Source organism: Oculina patagonica, chromosome 4, assembly GCF_052425735.1.
Source record: "Oculina patagonica isolate OP01 chromosome 4, crgOcupat, whole genome shotgun sequence".
NCBI classification, from domain to species: domain Eukaryota; kingdom Metazoa; phylum Cnidaria; class Anthozoa; order Scleractinia; family Oculinidae; genus Oculina; species Oculina patagonica.
In genome coordinates, this window is record NC_135761.1 from 14,379,822 (window position 1) to 14,391,534 (window position 11,713).

An 11,713-nucleotide genomic window follows, 5' to 3' on the forward strand; every position below is an offset into this window, starting at 1 on the left:
AAAGGATACTGGATCTTCTTTATATACACTAAACACCCGCGTGTAAGAACCTAGTGGTTTAAGAACCTGCTGGCAGAAATTTGCCATTTTAATACGCCAAAATATCAGAACATGTTTAGCCAAGCAAATTTCAGCAGGTTCTTATATGTGGGTTATAGAAGATTTTTATGAACATTTTTAACAGAACATCCCAAACTGTATTTACAAATAAAGAAAAGACAGATTCACATAGAATGTAATTGTCTTCTTTGGACCTTGCATGAGGCTTGAAGCAATACAGTTATGAATAAATGCTGTATAATGAAGGAACAAACCCATTTTTTTTATTCTCGTACAATAAAAAACTATGGGTCCTCCTTAGAAATTAAGAACCTTATTAAGAACCTACTTAGCCTAAATTACCAATAACTACCCCCAAATACAAGAACCTATTTTGCCAAACTTAGAAAATTGTAGGTTCTTACACGCGGGTGTTTACTGTAATTTTTTATTTGAACAACCCTGAAACTAATCGACCCTTCGGTGGGTCTATTCGAGATATCTTGAATGGTCCTTTTAAATAACTAAATGGCAGTTTTCCCTACGGTTTTTTTGTTTAATCTAACTCATAAAATCCCTACCCTTTTAGATTCCTAGACCCTCAAAAATGCCGTTACCCATTTGGGCGGAGCCGCCCCGTATAGTATACTATAGGGGGCACCCCCGGGGGATTTGTAAACATAAACTTTGTTTCCAATTAATTAAATTAAAAATATCTTTCAGAACGTTTTGCTGCCGTTGAAATAAGGACTATACATTAACTGGCAAGGAAGTTTCCATGTCTTATGTTTCCTGTACAGGCCTGGCCAAACGGAGACGCAAGTAAACGCAAATTTTCAACTTGCGCCCACTGGCGTCTCCGTTTGGCCAGAAATTGAGTGCACTTGCGTTGACTTGCGTTCACTTTGGTCAAGATCAAATTTGCATGCAAGTCAACGCAAGTTTTAATACCGTTTGGCCACCCAACGCAAGTCAACTCAAGTCTTGCTGTCAAGAATTCAAGTACTGAACTGCAGCGCGCACAGTAGCACTGAAATGACTTTTTGACAACTTGCGTGTACTTGCGAGTAAACTTGCGAGTCCATTTGGCCAGTCAACACAAGTCTGTACGCAAGTTCAACTTGCGATTAACTATTTTTAATTGATCCGCAATCCTCAGACTTGATCCCTTTTAAGATTTAAAAATCTTGTCCCAGACATCTTGTTCTTGTTTTTCCGCATTCAAAAATAAAAGAATGAATTTGCACTATGTATGCCCTGCATAACAATCATGGTACAATGCATTACAAAGCAAAACAATTGGACTTCGCTTCAGTATGGCATGTGGCACGTTCTACCGGTGGCTCAATTAAAAATCAAGGGGAAAAAAAGAGATGAAAGGGATCAGGACATTAACTCTATTCAGCCTAGGGTGGGGCAGAGAGTGATCCTGACCACGCTGAATTCGTCCAGATTCGTATTTCCTAAAACGAATCGGGTCGGTTGCATTTTGGTGTGAGATCGACTATTTGTACACATGTGATAAAGTCTGTTGAGGCTGACGAAAAGTGTCTTCTATACTTTATTGAAGACAAGATTAGTGATCAGTTACTTAATACATACACTGAAATCAAACAAAAAAAAATATTGACAGCACTGTCTTTAAAATCAGTGAGTAGTGTATTAATGTTGCCATAACCGGTGTACATGTATGAAATTTTTTTCTCTTTCTTTCTATTGAGCCAGATGAACTACTTTGGTCAGCTTTGACCTGTATTTTGTTTTGTTTTTTCTTTACATGAATTACTTTATTGTTTAATATGCCATCCACACCAAAACCGAAACACGTTTAAAAGGTGTTTCATTAACTTTTAAGATCGTTTTTTTTTTTTTCATAGAAGTTGCTAAGTGATGTTCGTGGGCTTAAAATTTAACAAAAAAAGCACAAGTAAGAGCTTCTTTGAACCCTTTGTTAAATTTAGTCTTCCGTTTTCTGTTGCTGATTTTTATTTTGTTAAACCTAGTTTAACAACTAACTAATCATATTTTGCTGGTGCGAATGGCCGGATATTAGCTACTTTATTCGATTATTTTATTCGATTATTTTATTAAGGCAATATAAAAAAGTTGTTTTTTTTTTAATACTGGTTGTCATATTTGTATAAACTACTAGACTAAATAAGGTGCTATTATTTTAAAAGTTCTGGTCGAGTCACAAACTTGTCAATATCATAAAGCTGTTTGTTCATTTTTTCACGCAAATAATCCATATATGGAATCTCATTCTTGATCATTTTACTGCAAGTTTCGTTCAGTTCCTTGGAAATATTTGCTTTGATTGCGTAACCCTGCACCAGCCTTCCAGCGTACGGCTTGGTCAGGAAATTCCCTTCTTGTAGACAAGCATTTTTTATGTATTCTAATTCTTTTCGAAAGAACACAAGATCGGTGAAGAAATCTGGTCCTTCTTCTTTTATCATTTTCCATAGTGTTTGATTAGAAACTTCGTACAATAACACATCACCCGAATTCCATTTCCGAATTTGCTCTTTCGCTTTGCTTGAAAGTTCTTGTTTATCTTTGTCCCTTCTTTCGTTGAGTTTGAAATACAAAATGTCTTCGATTTTCCAGCAAAAGCGTCGTTTTAGGAGCACAAGTGATTCATCGAAGTATTCCATAAGCATAACCAGGTCGAACTCTTTTTGTAGAAAATTAATGTAGTTTTGCACCACAGTTATATCGCTGTGATATTTTGTATCAAGACCCAGTTCAAACAAGGCTGGGTTCTTTATCAGTTTCAAGGAACCAGTCATTTCTTTCTCTTGCAATTGTCCAAGATAACTTGTCGCATTTTGAAGAAATGTTTCCAGAGGGGACGAAACGTTTTTTATTTCTTTGAAACGATTCTTAAGGTGAAAAAAGTTAAAAATAGATTCAAATTGTTGAGTTGGTTCTCTCAATAGTGTAATGTAGCGAGTCGTTTCCTTTGGGAAAAGCCAGTTCATAGGAGCTTTGTTGTATCTTGCGTGATTGCAAAGGATGTTAGGGGCTTTCCAAAGAGGCTGTGTAAACTTAAGTACAAAGGGATGAGGCCAGTAAAATGAATAACTTTTTTGGGAAGATGGTAAAGCGAACATTAGATCTCTGGTGTCACCATAACGGTTTAAAATATTGGTCAGTGTACTTGAACCAGTCTTGTGTAACTTGAGAAATAATATGTTATTGGCAGGCTTGCATGGAGATGGCGTGACACTCGTGACATTCAGTGACTGTTTGTCTGAAAGACAGCCTTGCATTGTCGCTTTTAGTAAGTCGTCATTTAGCTCTGTTTTCCTGAAATGGTACAACATAAGTGACATATTATTATTATTATTTTTATTATTATTATTATTATTATTATTATTATTATTATTATTATCATTATTATTTTTATAACTATTACTATTACTATCATTTTGAGGCCTTATGTGCACCCATGCTCGAAGAGGAGTAAGTAAGAAAGTATTACTATCATTATCATCATCATTATCATTCTCATTGAACTTCCATTTAGATTATTTAATTTCACAATATTTATATTATAATTTTAGCTTGTTTTATATGAGCTTCTTAAAATTAATAATTTGATATCTACGCTAAAACATACCATCTTTATTTAAATCACCATTTGATCAATTTTCTATTCAATTTTCGACATTACTATTTACTTTGTTTTTTTGGCAAACTTATACGCACTATGAAAAAATGGCAAAGATGATAAAACGCTGCAGTGCAGGTTACAAAGAGGGCTGTATTTAAAAATCAGTAAAATTCCTAAATTTAAGATATTCTTTTGGACATATTTAATTTATAATTTAGAAATGATGTCAGACGTCAGTTATAATTTCAGTGTAGCCGAAGATAAAGCTGTTTCATGGAAGATTGACCTTAGTACAGACTCGAGTTGATCAAAGGAGGGATTGCACTATCCACCAGACAAATCGCTCTCCAGAGCATAGCAGTAGAAGTGATTTGTCCGATAGATAGCGAGTTATCAACCCTCAAAACAATAGGTGGTTTTCACTGTAACGCCGCGAAAAAAACAACATAACTATTGAACCAAAAAGATCAAGAATACAACAAATGGTAGACAATTACTTGATAATTAATAATTTACTTGTCCAAGTTTCTAGTAAAGTATGCACGGTACTCCGTACTCGCGAGTTATCCGACAAATTGTTCCACACAAATTTAGAGAGCACAGTACGGAAAGGCCATGTTGGTGCCCAAGCCATGGCCGCTGGAAATCAATAAAAACATCTGGAATTCACTTCTGCTATAAAAAGCGGTCAGTTAACCCTAATTAACAAACGGCAATCTTGATGTTCTGTGGCGTTAAGGAGAAGCCACGAGCCAAGCGGCCCACACTGCCGGAGCTTATCCCGGTTTCCGTAGCATTAAGCGGCTAGGAATATTTCTACTCCCCCCTTAATGGGATGCTAGTCCATTGCAGGGTTACCCCCCCAGCATTATGTCGCCGGTACCCATTTATACACCTGGGTGGAGAGAGGCACTATGAGAGTAAAGTGTCTTGCCCAAGAACACGACACAAGTGACCCCGGCCGGGGCTCGAACTCGGACCGCTCGATCCGGAGTCTGGCGCTCTAACCATTAGGCCACCGCGCCTCCCATATGTTCTGTGGCGTGGTACTCCGAAATTCAATATTTTCCATCGGAAAGATGGCAGGTGCTATCGCTCTAAAAACCTTTAACAATATATTTATTAAGGGCGTTTAACAGTCAGTGAAAGATAAAAATTCAGAGGTCTTGCGATTTTGGATTTTAAAATTTTGATAACGTCCTTTCAAAACCACAGATTGGGCCCAAATACGCAACGCCAAAAGAGATTATGGGAAATAGTTGTTCACCATTCCTTGGTCGTTCAAGATATTCAGTGCAATGGATGACGACATCACTTATACCGTATTCATCAACCAAGATTCATGATTTCCCCTTCCATAGCGCTGAAAGATCATGAGCTTCGATCATGAAACGGTGATTCTACAACTTCCCACAATACCTTTCGGTAATGTCGCGAACACCTTTACGCTTTTGATTGACAGCCTTTCTCAAAACAGCCGTGTGCGAGATTAACACATCATTAACTTTTTTTTTTAGGTTTTACGCGAAACTGAATCAATACAAAAGCCACCTATTAATAGCCTATTTATACCAAAAGAAAACTTTTGCTTGCGACTATTTTCTTCGGATCATTAAATATAAATTCAACACGGATAATTATCATGTACAAAAGAAATGAACAATCACTATTTTAAATGTATTCTTCTTTGTGTTTTGAATAGCAATGTAATTTTTCGCCTAAAGAAGTTGTTTTCTCCACAGTGTAAAGGACTCACTACTCATAAATCCACAAAACGTTTTACAATGTTAAACAGTTGCTCTCAAAGTTATTCGTGCTGAACTGTGAAATATACTTTCAACTTCAAACATTATTCAGCTGTTAGTCCGTCCCAGTAAACAATACACAGAAATTGTGCTAGCTCGTTTCATTATATAACCACGCTCGTACACTGCCCCCAAAATATGCCACGTGTTTTCAAAATTTAAATGATGAACTTTGTACGCTGTTTTCAACCCCTAAAACACAATCTGTTTCACAAATAAGAAATAAAAAATGGCTAAACATAAATTTGTGATTTAGAATAAACTTCAGAACAATATCTTTTAACAATATATAGTGTTTGTACTTTCGCTTTATGTAAAAATCTTTTGCAAAGCGCTTCAAGAAAATGCCGAACTTTCTCGCATTGTTACAGCAATAGGAAAATAACAAAACACTTATGAGAACGGCTCAAGCTAAGCTTAAATCATATATGTGGCGATTGTAAATGTAAAACTGCAAATCATAAAAGTTGTTTTTAGCTAAATGATATATTTTTTTTTAAACTTGAATGTTACTTACTGAAATTCACGGGGAATAACTTCCTCTGATCCGTGAAAACGCAAAATCAAACCAAGCAATACAGATGTACAAATTAAACACACCAAAATTTTGCGACGGCCTGTCATTCGAGAAGCCATTTTCAACTAAAGAGGCTTTCTTCAATCACGAGCCTTCTATATAAAAACATCACAGTTGTTTACAAAGAAGCTATTAGCATATCAATAGACACACGATGATATATGATCAAACTTTTAAAGACATTGCATCTTTTATAGATCTTTTTTAAATCAAGGTCATTGAGCGACGGTCATTTTCAGTCGGAGAAATGTTTGCAATATTTTTTATAAGTCGAAAAATAAATAGTTTAAAAGAATTGTTTTTACAATACATTTGCGACAAGAAATACAGTATTGTGTATATTATTTGTTTTAAATCATTGTAATATCGTTGTAATGTGTGTCTGTACAATAAATACACGTACGTTTTCGGTCTATAATCGTCATTGTAAATGCTCTGAAAAAGCCAAAATCATCTGTCGCACCCATTTGCAAGATATCATTGGTCCGGTAACTTATTTTGATGCATGACGCGTACAGTTCAAGTTTCATTTCTTTTTTCGCTGAAATTCGTTTGAAAACAGCTTAAGACAACCGCTTTTAACTGAAGTTCAAAAGTTTTGCCAGTAGAAATTGCGTAGGCTCAAAGTTTCCTCGGAAACAAAAAGATGCCACTTGAAGGTCCAACAATTCAGTCCAACTCAATTCACCCCAGGGGTCTTTGTATTACATTGTTTTTGCACCGAGGGGCAACGAGGATTTTTAAAAAATCCATTCCTGAATCCATTCAGTGTAGTCGTGGATAATTTCTGCGAGTCGAGTCGAGTCGAGTAAAAAAAGCGCGAGGGGATAAAAGAAATTGCAAAATCTGAAGTTTCGCGGCCGTTTCTTAAAGAGGCCGGCATATTAATTCGCCAGTGTTTACGAGCAGAATTATCAGATCCTAGTTCGCAGTCAAAAGCGCCAGATGTGACAGATTTGTATAAAATTTCGAAATTACATTTCTTGGACGCTGACGACAAATTCTGTGGTTTACTTCTTTTTTCTGTAACCAGTGTGGGAAAAAATATTAATCGAGCTTGACAGATGAATTAATTTGCTCACCGCGCGCATTCGATACTAGTCCGATTAAGAATTAAAATTCTCTCGATTGTTTCGGGTCCTATGGTCACTTTGCAGTGATACTATGTCAGTTTTTTCAAAAACTTTTGTATTGATCTAAAATACGGCCTACTTTGTAGTATTAAAAAAACAAAAACTGAAGCACTCCAACGCTACATAATTCCCGCGAAAAGTAAAGCGTAAAATACCTTTTGTTGCATTTTCGATGGCATTTCTAAGCCAAAAACCGAGAAATGTATTGAAATTTATTTTAAAACATGTTTATGAGATATACCTACATAATCACAGCAAATCAGCTTTTAAAAGAAACTTACCTTTTTAAGCTGCCTAAGCTCACAAGCGGCTTGCTCTCATTTCTAAGTAATGATAGAAGTCCCAAGGCAATGAGACAAAATGCGATCACCAAAACAATCCTCTTTCTAAAATTCATCATGACTGTGCTTCAACTCACTGCGGCTAGGACCTGCAAAATGTCGAACGCGTTTTAAAAACAATTATTTAACTTTTCTTCACTGAGCAGTTTAGTTTAAACGTGTGCGTGTTGAAATTTTGAACTGAGCTTTGATCACGAAAACCAATTCAAACGAGTGTTTACGAAAATTTTATGAGAAAACTCCTGGTCTGATAGGAGGCTTTGAACAAGTGAATAAATTTTCTTTCTCCCTCCTGCTGGGGGAATGCGAGTTTCTTTGTTTTCTCAGTCTTGAGGCCAAGCATTAACCGTCGACCGCAGACGAATTTCAAGCTATAGGCCAACATCTGCCTTTTTCTGAAACCCACTGGAACTGATTTACTGGATGGGTTTTAGGCCCCTACAGCTATAGCGAAACCCTGCAGTTACCTTTTCAATCAACAAAACAAGATTGAAACAGTTTTTTTACTGAAATGGTTCGCAGGAAATGAGAGAAGTTTAAAATACAAGTACAGTACCCTACAAGGGATAAGCTGAATACAGAAAAAGTAAGATAACTGAAAGGAAACTCTTATAATGCTTCTATTCGTAAATTTTTGCCAAGCTGGTCACAACACCAAATCATACCCTTTCGCTCTATGTTGCGTGCGCCTGTTAATAAATGGGGTTTAAATTGCTATTTTCTAAGGGTCTTTTTCATCTGCCAATAGAGTGGTGCCAATATAGAGTTAATATGATGTTTTAACAAACTGAAAGAATCGAGAAATGCCAACTGCAAGTTTAAAGCCCGGTCGAATGAGGATGAGAGTTGATGAGAGTTTAAACTCTCCGCTTTCGTTTGGGCTGAAACTCTCATGCATTCTCATCGACTCTCATGCGCTCTCATCAACCTTGAACGTACACAAATTTTTCACGAGGGTCGATGAGAGTTTTTCCTCTATTTGCCCGAGTTGATGATAGTCGATGAGAGTTGACGAAAACTCTCATGAGAGTCAACTCCTTCACTCTCTTCCTCGCTTGGCCTGGGCGTAAAATGTTCTTTCATAAAGAAATGCTTTTCATTGGCGAGAAATCGACTGCGTTAAACGGTAGAACAGTTGTTCTGTTGTTGGTTAAAAGGAGGAACTGTTTTGTCTGGCCGTTTTGTCCGACTCTCGGGTTTATACCGTTAAGACAAAATAATTTCACTGCAATACGTACCACCCCTCTCTCCCTTAAAATGTGTTTTTGAAATAAGTGCCCTAGTAAATTCTATTTGTTTAGTATTCACAACTCTAGAACAGGTGACTTTCAAGCTGATTAAATACATTAAAGCCTTGAACCATTGTACTGAGCTGCATTGGAAATTCAGATTTAAAAAGTGTCGTGGAGGATAATGAATTAACTCATGTTTGTGTCTATTCCGGCTCGCTTTCTATTCATAATGACGAGGTTCGCTTTTTGAATATTGAACCTGTTGTATATTAATTAGTCAACATGGCAAACGCACTCTGAAAAAAGATCGTCAGTAGAGGTTTTTATATATCACCAGTGTGAACAACACAACAAAACAAGTAAAAACGTGTATATAATGACATAATTCTTTTTTCTTTTTTTTGCTTTGTCGCTCCATGAACTGAACTAGGCTAAACAGATGCAAGGGCTGTCTGTGGCAAGCTTAAGTACTGCTTAGTCACGAAAATGCTTTGATGCACTGGAGAGGATTAAATTACTACTCAGCAAAAGTTCAATTTTATATCAGTGTTACCACTTACATAAGTAACGTTGTTGTATTCGAAACTTTATCGCTTCGCAAACACGTCGAGTCTTGTTTATGACAACTATGATATAAGTTTCATGCGGCGAACATCAAGCGCGGGCAAAAGATTGTAAGGTTGGATTAACCAGGCAAATAAATCGTTAAATGACTCACCTTCGCCAAGGTGTTAGTGCAGATGGGATAATCTTGGTGTTATTTCACTAATCTACCTCGATGATGTGTCTAACATAGCGGCAAACTTTCGCAGTGTTGATGTAGTTGAATTGAATGAATGTTTATGCAAATAACTCGTCTAAAAAGCAATTCATAAAATGGTATGCAAATTTTATCCTTTAACGTATTGCAAAATTGCTTAGGTTCAGTGATTTTCTAGAAAGTTATGTTACGGTTCAAAAACTGCCATTATTGCGATTTTGCACCCCGCACGCAAAAGCCTAGACAGCGTTTTTAAAAATTAATAATATACAAGCAGCAATTTCTCCATTCTGATTGGCTAAGAACACGTCAATTTATCCCAAACCAGTGCAAAAAGTGTAATTGGCAGTGCAAAACGTGTAATTGGCAGTGCAAAAAGTGTAATTGGCGGTGCAAAACGGTGTAACATCTTGAACAAACAAAATGGCGGACGAAAGTGAGACAAAATTTAAACTTAATAACGCAATTTTAATTAAAAGACTTGAAAACGACGCAAAGTACAGAAGAACAACAAACATTACTTACTGTAAAAGACGTAGAATTATCAAAAAGGCAAAGAGGACAAGACATAAACTAAACTCGAAATAAGCTCACGGCCGACGGCCGATAGTAAATTAAAATTCTCGCCGAAACATTGCTTCACTTCTCTGAAGCGAAACGCGAAGAAGTACTGACCAGACTTTCAAGGAACCGGTTACCTAGTTTTGAACACAGAAGGAGCAAGCATTTCATTTCATGATTGTTTAATAATAGCCGAAGCTTGTTTATTTAAAAGCTCGCTCAACAACAAAAGGCACAAAAGATAGTTTTACAACTGTAAGAGGCAAATCTAACCTGTAAAATGTCCAGTGAAATCAGGTAGCAATGCGGAGTTGTAGCAGAGTGCTCATCTGTACTAAGAAAATCCGTTCGGTAGATTTTTATAGTTCAGTATTTCAGTTCGGTATTCTAGTTTGACTAATTTGTCAGCTAGAGCAACATGTGTTGAACTGAGGTTGATTTCTGTTCGGGCGAACACAAACACAGCACGGATAAAACGTACCAAAAAAATACCTCTCAGCCAAGAACAGCAGCAGAACCTTAGGAATTTTTTCCTTGCTTTGTCATTCACATTCTTCAAATTCAACGGCGAAAAGAGTCAAAAGACTGTTCTGAAAACTTTTCATGCAGCACTTCCAGAGGGTGAATGAATATTTACGCATGAATTCACACGTCAAAATTTTTAGCCAGGCGCTACTCTGAAGTTGTCACGAAAATTATCAAAGCGTGACCGAAATTGTCGCTTGTATATTATTAACAAGTAATCACATGATTTTTCTCGTGCAATTTGGAATAAATAAGCACTTGTAAATTTTTCAAAGGCTACAAATTGCACTTGCCCTGCGGGCTCGTGCAATTTTGTTAGCCTTTGAAAAATTTACTCGTGCTTATTTATTCTAAATTGCACTCGAAATCATGTGATTACTGGTACTAATTAAATGGAAATTTAAAACTCCAACTTGTTTAGGGACTAATGAAAACTGTTTTCAACCAAACGTAGAGGAATCGAGCTGCATGGTGACATGGCGCGCGCAAACTGAAAAGAAATTTTTATTTATTAATTAAATATCTATTTCGCTCGAGTTTGGAGTTTCTATTTTACACGTAACACTCACGGACTATTCCGTTTTTAAATGGCCACCCAGTTTTGTTGTTTAAAATCATCTGATTACCTTTTAAGTGCCTCCTTAGCCTGCAAATACGGTCGCCTCTCATTCACTCCTGCTACAGCAGGAGCGTTTGAGAGGCGGCTGTACTCGCAGGCCAGTGCCTCCTCTTTCGCGAAAACGTTCTTCACGAACACTACCATTTACCAGAAGGTGCGAATAAAACATTGTGGAAAAGAAACGAGAACGCATGCGCATGATGCGTAATTTTCGGAGTCTGAGTGATCACTGAGGCCGACGTTTATCGTCGGCACTGTAGAGTGTAGAAACTTTCCGTGAATGAGAGGGGTAGACTATCGAACATAATCCCGCAGTATTCTGTCTCCCCAATCCCATACACTACTGGGTAGAGAGAGTCACTATGTAAGACGAGGGGTAGACGCTGTTACGGTTCTTCGCACTAATCCCAACTAACCGAACGCCTAGAACAGGCTAATCGCATCAGTGGTAGTGTGTTTCTCAAGCGCACAAGAACACAACGATGTCCCGACCTAAGCTCAG

General features: G+C 37.1%; 1 protein-coding gene across 3 annotated transcripts; it reads right to left on the reverse strand.

Annotated features, from left to right (window-relative positions):
* Positions 1-1,586: 1,586 nt before the first annotated feature.
* LOC144649594 (galactosylceramide sulfotransferase-like) lies at positions 1,587-9,582 on the reverse strand. Of its 3 annotated transcripts, XM_078509115.1 has the most exons (3): positions 9,465-9,582; positions 7,455-7,603; positions 1,587-3,351 (listed from the first exon to the last, which is right to left on the reverse strand). In XM_078509115.1, exons 2-3 carry the CDS (start codon positions 7,571-7,573, stop codon positions 2,208-2,210), a joined length of 1,263 nt encoding a protein of 420 aa, XP_078365241.1. In that variant the 5' UTR covers positions 7,574-7,603; positions 9,465-9,582; the 3' UTR covers positions 1,587-2,207. The 3 variants fall into 3 exon arrangements, with proteins under 3 accessions (XP_078365241.1, XP_078365242.1, XP_078365243.1); XM_078509116.1 differs by lacking the exon at positions 9,465-9,582 and having other exon boundaries at positions 7,455-8,407; XM_078509117.1 differs by lacking the exons at positions 7,455-7,603; positions 9,465-9,582 and adding an exon at positions 5,981-6,094.
* Between the last annotated feature and the right edge of the window lie 2,131 nt (positions 9,583-11,713).